The sequence below is a fragment of the Syngnathus acus genome, chromosome 21, assembly GCF_901709675.1.
Source record: "Syngnathus acus chromosome 21, fSynAcu1.2, whole genome shotgun sequence".
Taxonomy (NCBI): Eukaryota; Metazoa; Chordata; class Actinopteri; order Syngnathiformes; family Syngnathidae; genus Syngnathus; species Syngnathus acus.
Genome location: NC_051105.1, coordinates 11,797,348 through 11,816,901, shown reverse-complemented (window position 1 = coordinate 11,816,901; position 19,554 = coordinate 11,797,348). Strand labels below are relative to the sequence as shown.

The 19,554-nt window shown below is 40.3% G+C and overlaps 1 protein-coding gene across 3 annotated transcripts in view; it reads left to right on the top strand.

Moving 5' to 3' along the window:
- gli2a (GLI family zinc finger 2a) overlaps positions 1–19,554 on the top strand; it is a 98,243-nt gene that overhangs the window by 21,680 nt on the left and 57,009 nt on the right. For all 3 annotated transcript variants that reach the window (XM_037239335.1, XM_037239334.1, XM_037239333.1), the window contains one exon: positions 258–390. In XM_037239335.1, coding sequence (XP_037095230.1) covers positions 282–390 — 109 coding nt within the window. In that variant the 5' untranslated portion in view covers positions 258–281. The remainder of the gene's footprint in view (positions 1–257; positions 391–19,554) is intronic.

The following is a 19,554-nucleotide window of genomic DNA, read 5'->3' as shown; positions in this document are numbered from 1 at the left end:
TGTTACAACTTTCAGCTTGTCCCGTTGCCACGGGGAGTTACTAGCCTGATTTGTTTGGCATAGTTTTGACATTGAATGCAACCCACACTGTTTTTTTTTCCTCTACTTGGGACGAGGCTGGGAATCAAACCCGTGTCATCTGCATGAAAGGAAACAGCATGTAACATTACACTACCAGTGTTTACATCTGTAAATATAAAATGTATTATTTCTTCCACATTCGAGAACCAACCAGAATTGTGTTTCCCTCTGTCCAGATTGTCGAACATTAAAAGTGCAGCATGGAGACATCAGCTCCAGCTGCCACTGAGAAGAAGGAGTGCAAAGGGACTGGTTTGGATGGAAGCAGCTTCTCAGAAATTCCAAAGAAGCCCTCCCCCACCTCCAGAGGTACAACAGTTATCTAAAATTCCATTTCTATTAAGCCTTTAGTTTAAAAACTGCAAACTCCAATTTTTTTGGTCTGATAATAGTTGCAAAATCAGACTGTTGGACTGCATTTCCTTCACACACGCATATTTTAGATGTAGTTTCTATTTGCTGTAGGGTCATGTTCCACTGTGCATAATGTAAAACACGATGACTCGCATAAGCAATTGGGTGATACATGAAAAAAGATGGGGGCTGCATCATTTGGGGATGTCAGAGAGGAGATGATGAAAAAATGCTATAATGAGGTCCAAAGACCTTGTTCTCACCTCCCGAGTGTACATTTCATGAATTACTAAAAAAGGCTGGCATAGCACTGGACGACATGGTGTATCAGAGGCCTCGGATAAAGTCAGAGAAAAAGGAAGGGCCTTTGAAATGCAAACAAGATGTCATACGATATTGTGGTATTAGCGATTTTTTGTTCTTAATGATGAACTTGGTGGCCTGCTACAAGATGAGCCATGAGCATTAATTGTTGAGGGATGTGGGGTTGAAACTAGGACGTTTCAGTGCACCCACCCTGGCACGTCCACAAAGGGTCTACAAGTATTCTCAAGTCAGCAAAGAAAATATCTAACTAGCTTGAGATCAATTATTTATAGATATGACCACGTCATTTAGCTCTATAGGGGTTGACATCGCACCACAGACAAATAGTAATGCCAACTTATCAACAACTATTTGGGGATGTGACGTAACACAGAGGGTGCATGTTGGGTCAAAGTCACAAAATAAACATAAAAAGAGGAGCGCTCTTGTTTTCATTAGCAAATATATGACGAAAAGCGGGCTTAACGAGGTCACGGGACCTCGTTCATGCCTCTGAGGTACCCATGTTATAAATTACTAAATTCTGGTGGTGGACTCAACTTGTAGACTTTGAAAACCCACAGAGACATCATCTGAGGGCTACTGCAGGAGCAAATCATTCATACCATCATCTAGCTGACTTAAACACTCGGGGGGGAAAATGAAAAAATGGAACATTTGATTGTCCTTAGACACTTGCTCTGCTTTTGTTGTCGTTTAGTTTATTCATTATATGATCCAGTTTTTAAGCATGCATAAGCAAAGAAAAATAGGGCAAATGTGTATACATCAAGAATCCTTTTTAAGATGGCAAACATTGTTCTTAAAGAGGCTCTATTTATTTAGGTTAGTTGTGTTTGGGAATATCCAAACCACAGAGACTACATTAAAGTCTCCAAGAAATGAAATAATAAACAACTGAAACATTAAAATCTTATAAACACACTCAAATCCATTCTGTTTTTTTCCGCATTTGCAATCCTTTAGGTTTAAGGAGAGCCGCTTTGATCTTTTTGAACCATTCTTTGTCTTGGAGCGTTAAGACGCGTTGTACTACAATGTATGTATATATGTGGCCTCTAAGGAAGAATGTGTGTTGGGACAAATATATATACTGTATAGTACAGGAAAGAGAGAGCTTTGAGTTGCAAGTACAAAAAGTGCAGGTTAGCCACAGTCTGTAAGATAAGAATCAAACTGCTTACTTAAAGCCTTGTTAATGGTTCTAAATGGGCCCCCGCATTTGGTGAGACAGCCTGCATCTTTCCCATAGCTACAGGGCTTGCTTCCACAGGCTTGTCACTTGCAACCTGACTCCAAAGCCCCAGGATTTACAAGCCTGCATTAACCTGAGCCTTAACTATGTCAGTGTAACATGTGTTCAGATAAGGTGCCTGCTTCCAGGACAGTAAAAGATCAAACCATTTCTAAAGGGAAAACTGTGAAAAACATGCCTCTACTTCCATACTTAACAACAAATTCTGAATCATGTGTGCTACCGTGAGCACTGTTAGTTACCTTTGAGGTCTGTTTCAATTGTAGACTTGTATGACTTGTTTTATAGTCTTATTATAGTCTCAGTCCGTACCAGGCCATTGGTGCAGATTGATTCACTGGTTACCGCCCAAGCGGTGTATATAGAGGCTTTGCAGCTGACGTCATCAAGCTACCCACATTAGCTTGGCGGCCATCATGGCGGTCAACTTTTCAGTGCCGGTCAACGACTCACACACGCTTTCTTGTTATATCTGCTGCTATTTGAGCTTAAAAATGCCGGATACCTGCTGTGCTGTTGGATGTAGCAATAGACGAGGCGATAAACCAAATCTTAGCTTCTATAGATTTCCGGCGAACATGAAAAAACGTGATAAATGGATCGCGGATATTCGTCGTGAACGATGGAAACCTACGATTTACACAAGGATATGCAATGAGGACTTCATATCAGGTATGTAAACAAACTATTCACCCCTGATTTGTTTCACAAAATGTGAAATAATACAATATGGGATGATACAAATATGATTGTTGAAAATGCTGGGTGCATTTTTAGAAAGGCAGCAAGAGCAGCAAGGCAGGGAATGGGATGATTTCTTCAGTTCACCCCCCCGTTTTTATTTTGTGTTTATTTTTTCATGATGCTTGAAAACGTTATCAATGTAAATATTGAATTATATTTATTGGTTAAGTTTTCAAGCCAATCAGATGTGGCATCATGCAAAAATAAACAAATAATAAAAATGGTAGCAACTTGAACAGACAGGTACAGTATCTGAATGATTTCACTCTATTCAGTTTTTTAATATGTCAAGTTATGAAATGCCATTACAAAACAAATCGACGAGGTAATTATAAATATCTGGATATGAGCGTTCAGGCAGGTCGGCTGTTGCAAAATGCTCGGGCGATTTTAGCATGCTTCTCGGTAAAAGGTACGGATCCGTTGTGCCAACAAGGTTCAACTTCTCTCTGTGACGATTCTTGGAGTCTTCATCCAAATGCCTAACTTCGTTGGATAGCAAATCAGCCATAATTCGGAAGAAATCGGTGAAAACGTAGCGCAGAAATCAGACAATCCATACAAACACGTAGGAACGAGCTGACTAGTTGACCGCCAAGATGGCGGCATAACACAAAATCACGTGATAAAACCACGTGACTGCAAAGCCTCTATATGCATACATAGTAGATGGTTGGCCAGTTTACAGACATGACTTTCATGACAATTACTAATGTCATTTAGCATAAAAGCATGTTGTAGTTTCTGTGTTGTTACTCATAGCTGTTTGTATCCGTGGTGGTGCACCACAGCGCACCATTCAGCCCTTCATCTTGAGTTTACTCACAACAATGTGGGCCCTGATTGTATACGTATGCTGCTCCTTCTTAATATAAGGCTGATGGATGAAGAAGAGAAATCTTGTATAATGACTGCTGCTCGGAGTAGAGTGTGCCTTTGAGATAAAGAGTAGCATGTTAATCATGGCTATCACTGCTGCATTTCAGATGCTGCTCAGGCACCTAGTCGTGTTTCTCTGGAGGGCGCTCTGGAGCAGGTCATGGCCCCCTTGGCAGAGAAAAATGTCCCAGAGAAAGAAAAAAAACCAACGCCCTCCTCCCTACTACTTGCTCTATCCAAAAGCCTACTCCAAAGGGACAGCCACTAATCTTCCTGAGAAAAGAGTTCTGCCTTTCTTTCTATACTCCTAAATGGGGCTCTTATGCTCCTCTAGTTTTCACAGACTGTGAGAGGTAGAGGAATGGGGTGAGGGCTCAGAGGTCAGCGTTATGCAGAGATGACCGCATGCTAGCCAGATACCTTTGCCCTCTTTGGTTTTAACTTCTTGGCCCTCATCCTTAGTTGAAAGAATCAGCAAATTCCTCTTTTGATGCAGGAGCATTCACTAAAAAAACAGGAAGGAAAATTGCTGTGGGGCACAGGATTCATTAGGGAATAATTTTTTGGGCTCCGACAAAATAAAACATTAATTTTAAACAAAGGCATGACAAAGTGCTGTACAACTGGATTGGGTTCTAAAGATACCTAACATGTTGTGCAGTTCGTTTTTAGCCCATATTGACTATTCTAAGCAAAAAACGCGTAATCTCTAATTGCATTTAGTAATAGTTCCTTGTTGTCCTTACAGAGGCATACTATCAACAATTTACTATCCTTCTAAAAGAACCTATCACAAGAAGGGTTGATTATTATTTCTGTCTTGCAATGTCTTTCTTTTTCTATAGCCATGCTGTACATTCACAAACCATTTGTGAAGTCAGTTTCTGCCTCTATTTGTTGGTGTTCTGCTCATGTATAGCCAGACTGCTATCAAATAGATTATTTGAATGCAGCAATCTAGGCTACATTTCTTAGATTATGTAGTCTGATATTTACTTCCATTCACTGGCTCTCTTTCCCTAGAATCCCAAAGAAGGATTCAAACTTTTTTTTGTTAAAGGAAAATATAATGTATTTGTTTGTTTGGGCAAGAGTATGATAAAGACTGAATGTGTCAGATAACTTAAAACAAACATAGCTTTGACAGTTGCAAATAAATCTGTGTACCAGATGGGTGTACAAACTCTCAGGGCCTAAAGACAACATGTTACATTCCGTGCCTTTTTACAAGCAGTGGGAGAGAAGAAGGAGTGGTAAAGCAATATATGGATGCTTGAGGGGATTAACCAACACCCCATCAGGCAGCTTTTTCCTCCCCATCCCTTGAGTCTCACAATTCTCTTTGGTGTCTACTTCCCCTTTTCACGTTCTTTCCCAGTATGTGAAGTATAATCCATGTCCCTGCTTCTAAGACACTTCCTGCCTGTTTTGTTTGTAGAGCTGATGGGACTGAGCTCACTAAGGTGCCCAGCTTTTTTTCCGCCTCCTAGGTGTTGCCTCAGGCCAACAAATGTAATTGATAATAACATGTTGTGAACACCACTGTATATGAATTTGCTGCTTGCTTCTGACCCAGACTAACCTTTGCTCTGGGATAATCTAATTTACTCCCGTAAAGCTCACAGTAAGCGAGACAAAATAAACATCTCAAGAGTTTAAACATGGTAAAACAAAAATGTGTACTAACTGTAAACACAGGCAGGAGGCGCTTGTGTAAACTGACCCTATTCTTCAGTGGTGAGCTGATCTAGAGATGGACAGTATGTGGTCGGCCTTGTCACCCCCACCACCAGCACTCCTCCACCCTCGCCTGGAGACACAGCTGTGGTTCACCCTTGTAGAAACATTGCTGGGGAAAAGAATTAACCACAGTGTTGCACTCTGCAGCTCCCTCAGCCATGTTACTCAGGGATCTTTTCGGCGCAAACAAAAAATATGCATCTTAAAATGTAGAATCATACATGTTGTATTTCTCAGGAGAATGATAGTGTATGTAATACAACAACTATAGATTCCACCTTTCACGTTTGGGACGTTTTGCATACTGTACAGTGTACACAATTAAGTCACATAAAATATTTGTCTTACAAATTTGTAGATTTTCATCCATCCATCCATTGTCCATACCGCTTGTCCCTACGAGGGTAGTGTCGAAAATTGTATTAATTACCTGATTTATAAAGCAAAAAAGAGGTCTAGCAACCAACCTTTGGATGTTATGTCGATTCCCTCAGCCTTTGTGACAATATCTTGGCCGGGTTTTCAGCAATAGTGCTTGTTTGTGTGAAAATATAAACTTTGTGGTGAATTACAGTGCCCCTTCATTCAGGCAGTGCATATAGTCATGAGATGAGTGATGGCAGTGGATACAGGTACAGCAGAATAAACAATATCTGTTCTGGCCACAGTTCTCTGAACCATAGAACATTCTTTAAATAAACAAGTAAATTAAGAACGGGCAAAAGAATTATCTTGCTTCCCCTGCATAGCTAAATTTCCAAAACATAAGTCTGCCACATTTATTCCAAAAATCATCCATATATAATTGTTTTACATGATAAGTACAGTTCCAAGCTAAGTTACCAAGTTTGTGTCTTAGTGTGAGAAAAAATCTGTGTCTATTATGGGCAGCGCATTAAAAATTCATTGCGCAACTGCCACAAAAACACACAATGCTGTATTTTAGATAATAAAAGGAATAATAACACTATGAAAGATATGTAGCAAGGATACATTGTGATAGTTTGGCAGGACTCAGCAGATGAGGATTGAAACCATTCATGTAAAAGTTCAGTAATGACACCCTTAAACATTATATCAATAATGACAATTCCTTAGAAGATTTAACATGCCTTATAGTATACAAAAAGTTTGTATGAGTAAGGGATGTGTCAATGTCCGCATTGTTTGCCAGGTGATATTATCCACAGATCGACCTAAACCTGTGAATTCTTGTCTCAAGCTTCAAAGAGAAGCGGGGTCGTCCCATCCTTGCAACAAATAGCGACATCTTGAAAATGCACAAGAAGCGGGTATACAGGAATATTAACACAACAGTCAAAATCTTAACTTGATCTCCTTTTTTGACCTCTCATGGGGACTGTTACAGCATTAGCTTAAAAAGATTCCATTGATAGTTTCTCCCAATCAGTCAACTAAGAAATGTGATGATGATTAAAATGTTTTGATATTATATGTGTATAAAAACATTGGCTAATCACTAAATCTGGGCTGGAACAACAGTCACAAAAAGTACTGAAATCATAATTGCTGGTTAAAATGTTGAATTTCTAAGTGCCCCATGCAGGGTTAAAATGCAATTTAGAATTACAGGTGGAAATAACATTGCCTCCATTATATTTGAAGTGAAGTGAAGTGAAATTTATTTCTGAACATAAGATCGACCAAACACAAAATCCTTTTTTTTTTTCACATTTTCACATAATTTCATGGCACATAAATCAACATGTTCAAAAAAGGAGAAGGAAGAAGCTATTGCTTGTTTTTTTCCTACCCCTTTTATACATCAACCTTCTCAACATGGTTGCTAATTCGTTTTATTTTAAGTACAGAAACCCGATTTATCGGAGGAAGATAATTTTAGAAATGAAAAGCAGTTTATACAATAATATTCTGGAAAGAAAAATAAATAAATAAGATATGGACTATATACCGTAATTTTCGGACTATAAGTCGCACCGGAGTATAAGTCGCACCGGCCATAAAATGCCCAAAAAAGTGAAAAAAACCCATATATATGTATATAAGTCGCTCCTGAGTATAAGTCGCCCCCCCCACCCAAACTATGAAAAAAAAACGCGACTTATAGTCCGAAAATTACGGTAGCTGAAAACAGACAGGCAGAAGATTTCAATTACTATAATTTTCTAGTGTAAAATTTTTAAAGTGTTCTTTGAATTGGGCAATGTGTTTACTTTCTTTGATCGTTACAGGTAACTTATTCCATAGCTTTACCCCCTTGACAGATATGCACGTGCTTTTCAGGGTGGTGCGCACCTTAGGTTGTAAACGATTCCCTCCCCTTCTTAGACTGTAAACACTTTCTCTTTCTATGAACCATTTTTGTATATTATTAGGGAGTAATTTTTTTTTAGCTTTATAAATAATTTGTGCGGTCTTGAAATCTACCAAATCCATAAATTTTAATGTTTGTAATTTAATAAATAAATTATTTGTATGTTCACAATAGCCAACATTGTTGATAATTCTAATTGCCTTTTTCTGCATTGTGCATACCGTCTTTAGGGTGGTTTTGTAGGTATTGCCCCATACTTCAACACCATAGGACATGTAAGGAAGAAGCAGCGAGCAGTATAAAGTGTACATTGTTTTCTGGTTCAGTAAGCGTCTGACTTTACAAAGTATGCCCACGGTCTTTGCCAATTTTGAACAGATGTGTTTGACTTGCGGTTTCCAGCTGAGACTGTGGTCAATTATTACTCCCAGAAAGGAGTTTTCATAAACTCTATCTAATCTGGTGTTATCACACAATACTTCAATAGTTATGTTTTCTGGGATTTTTCGTTTCCCAAAGATCATAAAATTGGTTTTCTTTATGTTAAGAGATAATTTATTTGAGTCAAACCACAGTTTTAGCTTGGCAAGCTCATCAGAAACAGTCTTCATTAGTTGCTGTAGGTTCTCTCCTTCACAAAAGATATTTCTGTCATCAGCAAATATGACAAATTTTAAAATCTTAGAGGTGTTAATTATATCCATCCATCCATCCATCTTCTTCCGCTTATCCGGGGTCGGGTCGCGGGGGCAGCAGCTTCAGGAGGGACTCCCAGACTTCCCCCTCCCCAGCTACTTCATCTAGCTCATCCCGGGGGATCCCAAGGCGTTCCCAGGCCAGCCGAGAGACATAGGTGTTAATTATATCATTAATATATAATATGAATAGTTTTGGTCCCAATATTGATCCTTGTGGAACACCGCAGGTTATACTTAAAAGCATTGACTTTTTCTCTCCCATCTGCACAAACTGTTGCCTATGTTCTAAGTAGCTATTTATCCAACTGAACCATATTCCCCTAATCCCATACCTTTCCAATTTTTGAAGGAAAATGTCATGATTAATTGTATCAAAGGCCTTTTTAAGGTCAATAAAAACTCCTACGGCAAACTTCTTGTCGTCAATGCTTGTTGACAGTTCTTCCACAAGGTCAATTAATGCTAAAGATGCAGATCGCTTTGGCCTAAAACCATATTGACTATCAGTTAATATCTCACACTTATCAATAAAACTGTCCAATCTAACAGCAAATACCTTCTCCAAGATTTTGGAAAATTGGGGAAGCAATGAGACTGGCCTGTAGTTGGTATAAAGATTCTTCTCACCGGCCTTATAGATGGGAACGACTTTGGCTATTTTCATTTTTGTGGGAAAGGAGCCCAGTTTCAGCGAGAGGTTGCAGATATGTGCTATGGGATCTGCTATAGCTACTATTACATATTTAATTAGGTATAGATCAATATCCTCACAGTCCCTATATGTTTTGTTCTTAAATTGTTTAACTATATCAATTATTTCAGTTTTATCTGTATTTCTCAGAAAGATGGTAGCCGGGTTTCGTTCCCCAAAAAATTGTGATACACCTCCCCTTTGTGGAGGGATTATCTCATCTGCCAGTTTAGGCCCTACATTCACAAAGAATTTGTTGAATCCTGCCACCACTTCATCACTATTATTAATTATCTTACCAATTGCTTACCTTATTTGCTTTGGTAAAACGGGTTTGAAACACTCACAATAAAAGTATAGTAATATTGTATTTGTCTTTGAAAGCACCTTTTGAGATAATTTGGCCAATCTGAAATTTCCATGAAACAAAGGGGGGAGTTGACAGCGAGGGAGACGTTAAAAAAAGGGGCTATTGTTTATACAAAGAATTTTCCACAGATTTCCAGGAAAAGCAGTAATTTGCATTGTAAAGTTTTACTATTTATTGTCTCTATTGTCTAAGGGATAACCACTAATTAAAGCCGAGGATGTTGCCTTAAGCCCTAAGAGGAAAAGGACTCACAGAACCTCATTACCACTTGGACCCTATCTCTTGTTTCCACTTTGCTAGATCTAAATCTAAATAAAAAATTTGCCTGTTCATTTCCACTTGTTGAATGTTTGGTTGATTGCCAATTAGCACACTTATCCTGGCAAAATTCAAGTCAAGACTTTTTGTCATCTGTATTGACTGCAGATGGGAAAGGAGGCTGTATATTGGAATGTAGACTTTATCAAAAAAAAAAAGAAACCATCATACCTTAATGAACAAATACTTCGCAGAGTAAAACTGATTGGACAGGTACCCATTCCATGTTGACTTAAAAAAGTGACAATCAATCTTTTTATCTGTATTTGTATAAAACGTTTTAAAAGACCTTTGCGGGCCTACATGCAACCTCCGCAAAGTTTTGTATGGCGGAGGTAATTCATCTGACTTATTATTAAGAAATAGCCAGTTACAAGACATAAGTCTGTTTCATAGTTCACATTTTTCAGCTATTCTGAATCTACCAACAAAAAAACGTTTTCCCAAGAAAATTGTCACGTTACTTAAATCAATCCATTCAGAATACTGCCCCATTTAAAAATGTGTCCTTGTTTGCTTGCCAAAAATCAGTGGAAAAAGGTTTACGTGAACACTGGAGTCATGCTTTACAGTTTTATCTTAAAAGTTATCTTGTGGCATTTCTTGAACGGTGAGAAGCTCAAAGGAACCTCAAACTAAGCTGCCACTGTGCTGATTTTGTAGACAGTCAATTTGTGAATGAGTATGTGCATGTTTTGGGGACTAAAATAAGTAAATGCAGTCAAGTTTGTGTGTGTGTGGGGGCGGTCAGTGTAACTCCACTATTTTCATTTTATTTTTGCTTCCAGGGATGCAGTGATCATCACACATTACATTACATGCACATACACATAGACCACTTTGTTATAGTTGTGGTTGTTGGTAAGTTGTATTCTTTTAGAGTACTGACCTCACTCACAAATCAGACCCCCAAATCACAAGTGGCTTTATTATTAAAGGTTTTACTGATACCCTCTCGGTTTGATTATATGTCTCATTCATCATGACTACAGGCTCCCAATTCAAAACAAGTGGATTATCTTGAAAATTCTTTGAAGTTGGACGGTGAACTTTGTTGAAATACTTTAGTGCACATGCACACTCTTCTTCACAGATCTATTACACATTAGGCTATTCCATGTGGCTTTCTACCTCCTACGAGTTCACTACTGTTAGGCTGTCATGTTGTCAACCAAATGTGACATTGCCAATTGTGCGTAATTACACCACCATGCTGCCATACAACAACAGTCATCGTTTGGATCTGTTTTTGATTTCATGCATGAAATGTATAGCTGATAGCTTAGTACGGCACTATCTTTTTCAAATTATTTTGCCATAAGATGCAGCCAACTATTTTTCGTTTTTGGAAGCAAGTCTCCCAATAGTGGATGATTGCTGATGTAGAAGGGGCATTAAAAAAGTTCCGACCGCACCCCTCCTTTCCGATCACCACCCAAAAATATTTTTCGGGGGCATCGAAAATTGACAACCCTTTTCTTTTTCGTGGGCGGGACACAACAAACAGCCGTTGGTAGCTAACACATTGGCTCCAACGCACGCTCCAACATCCGTCAACAAAATACACAACACACACTGTGGGGTTTTTTCATTATTATTCTAAGCCTCGCAAGGCGAAAAAGTAAAATGTGTTCGATACTTGCGTCAAGGTCTCCTGAGAAGGAAAAGTCACTTAAAATTCTTACAACGGCTGGCTTTAATTACAGCACTGCCTGCTCTGACCCCCCTCCCCTTCACTCCGTTCTGCTCTTAAAGGGGGACTCACCCCCCAATCAGACTCATGCGCCACCCCTTACTAATATTTGAAAACAGCACTCCAATGGGGCGTTGCCTGGAGGACCTTTGGACTTGAGATGGAGGAGTGTTGGACGTTCTCTGGCTGTGATTGACAGCAGAAGACTAAGCTCCAACCTAAATATTTTTTATACTACAACAAGCTGGGCTAAATAAGCTACCGTTTTTTTCCATGTATAATGCGCCCCCATGTATAATACGCACCCTAAAAATGGCATGTCAATGCTGGAAAAAAGCCTGTACCCATGTATAATAAGCACCCAAATTTTGACTTTTTTTTTTTTTTTTTTTTTTTTTTTAAGTCCCAATGATCGTCACACACGCATCTGGGTGTGGTGAAATTTGTCCTCTGCATTTGACCCATCCCCGTGTGATTTTGATCCATCCCCTGGGGGAGAGGGGAGCAGTGAGCAGCAGCGGCGCCGCGCTCGGGAATCATTTGGTGATCTAACCCCCCAATTCCAACCCTTAATGCTGAGTGCCAAGCAGGGAGGCAATGGGTCCCATTTTTATAGTCTTTGGTATGGTCTTAACTAGGCTGGATGTATTTTTTTTGTTGGCGTTGATTTCTCCGACTGCCCATAAAGGCACCACCGCGATCAGTTAAGTTAAAATGAAAAGAGAGGAAAGTGTCGTGCGGACATGTGAAAAAGGCGGCTCTGTATGGGAGAGAAGTTGAAGAGGAATAAAAACACCCTTGGAAACCAAAACTTGTCCCTCGTCGTGACTCGGAGCCGCAACAAATGTTTCGGATTTGTGTAGGGTACATTGTGACAGCAAACGAGCAGGTGATCGAGCAAGAGTCTGATACGAGAGCATTGCGTTCGTATGGAGCGTGTTTGAAGTGAACAGCAGAGACGAAAGGAACAAGGCAAAGTGTTGTGAAATAAAATATTACCTGTAATACGTATTTTGTTATTTGCTGATTGTATGTATTAAACTATCACATTCATTGTCAGTCAAGAAGAGAAGAGGACTATTCGCATCGGATCCATAGTGCGCATGCGCAGTGATACTGCCTCCGTATGACGTCCAGTCCGCGATGGAGATTAAAAAACAAACAATATTTGACAATAACACAGGTTTCTGTTCCTGTCTTTGGTAATGTCCCCCTGTCTTTTTGTTCCACGTCTTTGTCGGTCAGTCCTGTTGTTGGTTTTGTTAGAGAGTTATGTTAGTTTACCAAGTCTGTGTTTTGAGTTCCTCCAATGAACCCTGGTTCAAGCTGCACTTGGTCGCCCTCTTCCTTTCCACACTCCATCCGTGACAAGATTTTCTTCAAAAATTGTTGTACCATGATTTTCTTCAAAAAAAATAAAAATAAAAAAATTAAAAATTAAAAAAAAATAAAATTTAAAAAAAATTGTTCCCATGTATAATGCGCACCCCGGATTTTAGGACAATAAATTAGTTAAATTTTGCGCATTATACATGGAAAAAACGGTAAGCAAATCCTATTCTAATCAATCACGAACCTGATAAATGACAGAAAGATGTTTGTTTGCAAACGCTATTCTTCGAATTCCGACTCACTAAAGAGGTGTGTACAAAACTGAGCTGCTTGTATATGGCACACTGACGTCAGGATTCCCTGTTAGTCCAATCAGAGGACAGAAAGCCAAATTCACATTCAGTGCAGTGTGAATTTGGATACGTAGACAGCATTAGTCGGCACCCGTTTACACAATTTGTTAGCAAAAAAAAAGATTTGGTGGTGAGTTAATTTTTAATGACCAGTCAAACTGCAGCCTTTGCAATTAGCAAGGCACGTTTTATCAAATTGCAGTTAATTTGCAAATGCAATTACCGTGTATAATGCGCCCCCATGTATAATACGCACCCTAAAAATGGCATGTTGATGCTGGAAAAAAGCCTGTACCCAAGTATAATACGCACCCGATTTTTTTTTTTTTTTTTTTTTAAGTCCCAATGATCGTCACACACGCAGGGAGGCAATGGGTCCCATTTTTATAGTCTTTGGTATGGTCTTAACTAGGCTGGATGTATTTTTTTTTGTTGGCGTTGATTTCTCCGACTGCCCGTAAAGGCACCACCGCGATCAGATGAAAAGAGAGGAAAGTGACGTGCGGACATGTGAAAAAGGCGGCTCTGTATGGGAGAGACGTTGAAGAGGAATAAAAACACCCTTGGAAACCAAAACTTGCCCCTCGTCGTGACTCGGAGCCGCAACAAATGTTTCGGATTTGTGTAGGGTACATTGTGACAGCAAACGAGCAGGTGATCGAGCAAGCGTCTGATACGAGAGCATTGCGTTCGTATGGAGCGTGTTTGAAGTGAACAGCAGAGACGAAAGGAACATGGCAAAGTGTTGTGAAATAAAATATTACCTGTAATACGCATTTTGTTATTTGCTGATTGTATTAAACTATCACATTCATTGTCAGTCAAGAAGAGAAGAGGACTATTATCCCTTCTTTGACGAAATGACCAGAGCACAGTACAAACACACTATTGTCGGTCAGTCCTGTTGTTGGTTTTGTTGTACCATGATTTTCTTAAAAAAAAATAATAATAATTTAAAAAAAAAAAATTTTTTTTAAATTTGTACCCATGTATAATGCGCACCCCAGATTTTAGGACAATAAATTAGTTACATTTTGCGCATTATACACGGAAAAAAACGCTCAGTGGCCTAGTGGTAGAGTGTCCGCCCTGAGACTGGAAGGTTGTGGGTTCAAACCCCGGCCGGGTCATACCAAAGACTATAAAAATGGGACCCATTGCCTCCCTGCTTGGCACTCAGCATTAAGGGTTGGAATTGGGGGGTTAGATCACCAACTGATTCCCGAGCGCGGCACCGCTGCTGCTCACTGCTCCCCTCTCCCCCAGGGGATGGATTAAAATCACACGGGGATGGGTTAAATGCAGAGGACAAATTTCACCACACCCAGGTGTGTGTGTGACGATCATTGGGACTTTAATCTTTAATCTTTAAAAAAAACGGTAATCGTTAAGCCCTACTTTATATTTGTCAATAATTTACCGTTTTTTCCCATGTATAATGCGCAAAATTTAACTAATTTATTGTCCTAAAATCTGGGGTGCGCATTATACATGGGTACAATTTTTTTCTTTTTTTTAATTTTTCTTTTCTTTTTTTTTTTTTTTTTTGACACGTCAGCTATATAAAGAGCGAGAGTTCAGTTCTCTACCTAAATGCGTATTACAGGTAATATTTTATTTCAAAACACTTTGCCTTGTTCCTTTCTTCTCTGCTGTTCACTTCAAACTCTCCATACGAACACAATGCTCTCGTATCAGACGCTTGCTCGATCACCTGCTCGTTTGCTGTTACAATGTACCCTACACAAATCCAAAACATTTGTTGTGGCTCCGAGTCACGACGAGGGGCAAGTTTTGGTTTCCAAGGGTGTTTTTATTCCTCTTCAACTTCTCTCCCATACAGAGCCGAGCCGCCTTTTTCACATGTCCGCACGTCACTTTCTTCTCTTCATTTTAACCTAACTGATCGCGGTGGTGCCTTTATGGGCAGTCGGAGAAATCAACGCCAACAAAAAAAATACATCCAGCCTAGTTAAGAAATCAGCAGAAAGATCACCATGACAATTGTGAATAATAAATAAATAATTATTATATATATTATATATATTATTATTATAATAATAAATAATTGTGATAAATAACTGGAACATCACTCAAATATTGGTGATCCCGTTGAGAGTCTCACATATTTCTTCGCTATCGAGTTTGCTACTGCATGCGCAGTGATACTGACCGGCAGAATAACATCCGGTTGTTCCCCAAGATGATCTTTTTTCTGAAATAATTTTACGTTTACGGACTTAAGTAACCCGGCCGGGTCATACCAAAGACTATAAAAATGGGACCCATTGCCTCCCTGCTTGGCACTCAGCATTAAGGGTTGGAATTGGGGGGTTAGATCACCAAATGATTCCCGAGCGCGGCGCCGCTGCTGCTCACTGCTCCCCTCTCCCCCAGGGGATAGATCAAAATCACACGGGGATGGGTCAAATGCAGAGGACAAATTTCACCACACCCAGATGCGTGTGTGACGATCATTGGGTCTATTTTGTATTTAATCCACACATAAGGTGCAACGCATTATAGGGCGCATGCATGCCATGGCTTACGGTAAACAAATAAATGTCACGGGAGCAAGGCAGTCAGTTTCGTTGTACTTTATTCTACTATTTAATTATGTACTGTATTGTACTCACATTGTTAATCGATATTAATACGCAAATCCATCAAAATCCTCATATTCTGTATCCAAATTAAACAGTTGGGCAAGTTCGCCATTAAACATGCCAAGGACGTAATGTCTACATGTTACGTCCAGTCCTCTGATTGGTTTACCGCCCCGATCTACATAAAACATAATGTCCTCTGATTGGTTCATCGGGTGCCTGTATATTACGTTTCTGTGTGGCGGAAGCCACACAAAACAACTTTACAGATTTGCACAAACGATAGTATTTATTTACCAATGGTGGTGGAGGTAAGTACTCCTCTACTTGTTACGTCCAATCCTCTGATTATTTTTTTGCCCCGATCTACGTGAAACGTAATGTCCTCTGATTGGTTCATCGGGTCTTCATGTAATATGAATGTATATTACGGAACCCACACAAAACAACTTTATAGATTTACACAAAGGGGACACCTTATCAAAAGGCACACTTTCGTTTTTTTCAGAAAATTAAAGGCTTTTAAGTGCGCCTTATGGTGCGGAAAATGCGGTATAATGTGTTCTTAGCAAACATGTACTCTTGCAGCCATTAAACCCCTTGCGAGGAAACAACACACAGTGTTGTCTGGAATTTTATTGGTTAGCTGTTCAACAGACAGGGCGCACCAAAGAGATCGAATCATCAGTTCCCCAAACTCTGAGGCATAGCTTGCCAGCTAACTCATAGATGGGCAAACTAATCCAAACACAAAGCTCTTTTGGTTTCACTTTATTTTTTAAATACTATTTAACCCCGATGGAGGTTATATAGCATACAAGCTCAGTGGCCTTGTGGTATGAGTGTCCGCCTGGGAGGTCGTGGGTTCGATCCCCGGCTGAGTCATACCAAAAGACTCTAAAATGGAACCCGATGCCTCCCTGCTTGACACTTAGCATTAAGGGTTAGATTGGGGATGCTGTGAGGAGCTGCGCCCCACAGTCATTATTAGCAATGTATAGCTTCTATTATGGAAGCTCGTCTGAGGACGACCTAACTATTATACATCCATCCATCCATCCATCACAGCTTTAGGAGGGACTCCCAGACTTCCCTCTCCCCAGCCACTTCATTTAGCTCATCCCGGGGATCCCAAGGCATTCCCAGGCCAGCTGAGAGAAATAGTCTCTCCAGCGCGTCCTGGGTCGTCCACGGGGTCTCCTACCGGTCGGACATACCCGGAACACCTCCCCAGGGAGGCGTCCAGGAGGCATCCTGATGAGATGCCCGAGCCACCTCATCTGGCTCCTCTCAACGTGGAGGAGCAGCGGCTCTACTCCAAGTCTCTCCCGGATGACCAAGCTTCTCACCCTATCTCTAAGGGAGAGCCCGGACACCCTGCAGAGGAAGCTCATTTCGACCGCTTGTATCTGGGATCTCGTTCTTTCGGTCACGACCCATAGCTCGTGACCATAGGTGTGGGTAGATCGACCGGTAAATTGAGAGCTTTGCCTTTTGGCTCAGCTCTCTCTTCACCACGACAGACCGGTACAGAGTCCGCATTAGTGCCGCCGCTGCACCGATCCGCCTGTTGGTCTCACGCTCCATCCTGCCCTCACTCGTGAACAAGACCGCAAGATACTTGAACTCCTTCACTTGGGGCAGGATCTCAGGTGATCGAGCAATACTTTATATTTGTCAATAATTTACCGTTTTTTCCCATGTATAATGCGCAAAATTTAACTAATTTATTGTCCTAAAATCTGGGGTGCGCATTATACATGGGTACAATTTTTTTCTTTTTTTTAATTTTTCTTTTCTTTTTTTTTTTTTTTTTTGACACGTCAGCTATATAAAGAGCGAGAGTTCAGTTCTCTACCTAAATGCGTATTACAGGTAATATTTTATTTCAAAACACTTTGCCTTGTTCCTTTCTTCTCTGCTGTTCACTTCAAACTCTCCATACGAACACAATGCTCTCGTATCAGACGCTTGCTCGATCACCTGCTCGTTTGCTGTTACAATGTACCCTACACAAATCCAAAACATTTGTTGTGGCTCCGAGTCACGACGAGGGGCAAGTTTTGGTTTCCAAGGGTGTTTTTATTCCTCTTCAACTTCTCTCCCATACAGAGCCGAGCCGCCTTTTTCACATGTCCGCACGTCACTTTCTTCTCTTCATTTTAACCTAACTGATCGCGGTGGTGCCTTTATGGGCAGTCGGAGAAATCAACGCCAACAAAAAAAATACATCCAGCCTAGTTAAGAAATCAGCAGAAAGATCACCATGACAATTGTGAATAATAAATAAATAATTATTATATATATTATATATATTATTATTATAATAATAAATAATTGTGATAAATAACTGGAACATCACTCAAATATTGGTGATCCCGTTGAGAGTCTCACATATTTCTTCGCTATCGAGTTTGCTACTGCATGCGCAGTGATACTGACCGGCAGAATAACATCCGGTTGTTCCCCAAGATGATCTTTTTTCTGAAATAATTTTACGTTTACGGACTTAAGTAACCCGGCCGGGTCATACCAAAGACTATAAAAATGGGACCCATTGCCTCCCTGCTTGGCACTCAGCATTAAGGGTTGGAATTGGGGGGTTAGATCACCAAATGATTCCCGAGCGCGGCGCCGCTGCTGCTCACTGCTCCCCTCTCCCCCAGGGGATAGATCAAAATCACACGGGGATGGGTCAAATGCAGAGGACAAATTTCACCACACCCAGATGCGTGTGTGACGATCATTGGGTCTATTTTGTATTTAATCCACACATAAGGTGCAACGCATTATAGGGCGCATGCATGCCATGGCTTACGGTAAACAAATAAATGTCACGGGAGCAAGGCAGTCAGTTTCGTTGTACTTTATTCTACTATTTAATTATGTACTGTATTGTACTCGCATTGTTAATCGATATTAATACGCAAATCCATCAAAATCCTCATATTCTGTATCCAAATTAAACAGTTGGGCAAGTTCGCCATTAAACATGCCAAGGACGTAATGTCTACATGTTACGTCCAGTCCTCTGATTGGTTTACCGCCCCGATCTACATAAAACATAATGTCCTCTGATTGGTTCATCGGGTGCCTGTATATTACGTTTCTGTGTGGCGGAAGCCACACAAAACAACTTTACAGATTTGCACAAACGATAGTATTTATTTACCAATGGTGGTGGAGGTAAGTACTCCTCTACTTGTTACGTCCAATCCTCTGATTATTTTTTTGCCCCGATCTACGTGAAACGTAATGTCCTCTGATTGGTTCATCGGGTCTTCATGTAATATGAATGTATATTACGGAACCCACACAAAACAACTTTATAGATTTACACAAAGGGGACACCTTATCAAAAGGCACACTTTCGTTTTTTCAGAAAATTAAAGGCTTTTAAGTGCGCCTTATGGTGCGGAAAATGCGGTATAATGTGTTCTTAGCAAACATGTACTCTTGCAGCCATTAAACCCCTTGCGAGGAAACAACACACAGTGTTGTCTGGAATTTTATTGGTTAGCTGTTCAACAGACAGGGCGCACCAAAGAGATCGAATCATCAGTTCCCCAAACTCTGAGGCATAGCTTGCCAGCTAACTCATAGATGGGCAAACTAATCCAAACACAAAGCTCTTTTGGTTTCACTTTATTTTTTAAATACTATTTAACCCCGATGGAGGTTATATAGCATACAAGCTCAGTGGCCTTGTGGTATGAGTGTCCGCCTGGGAGGTCGTGGGTTCGATCCCCGGCTGAGTCATACCAAAAGACTCTAAAATGGAACCCGATGCCTCCCTGCTTGACACTTAGCATTAAGG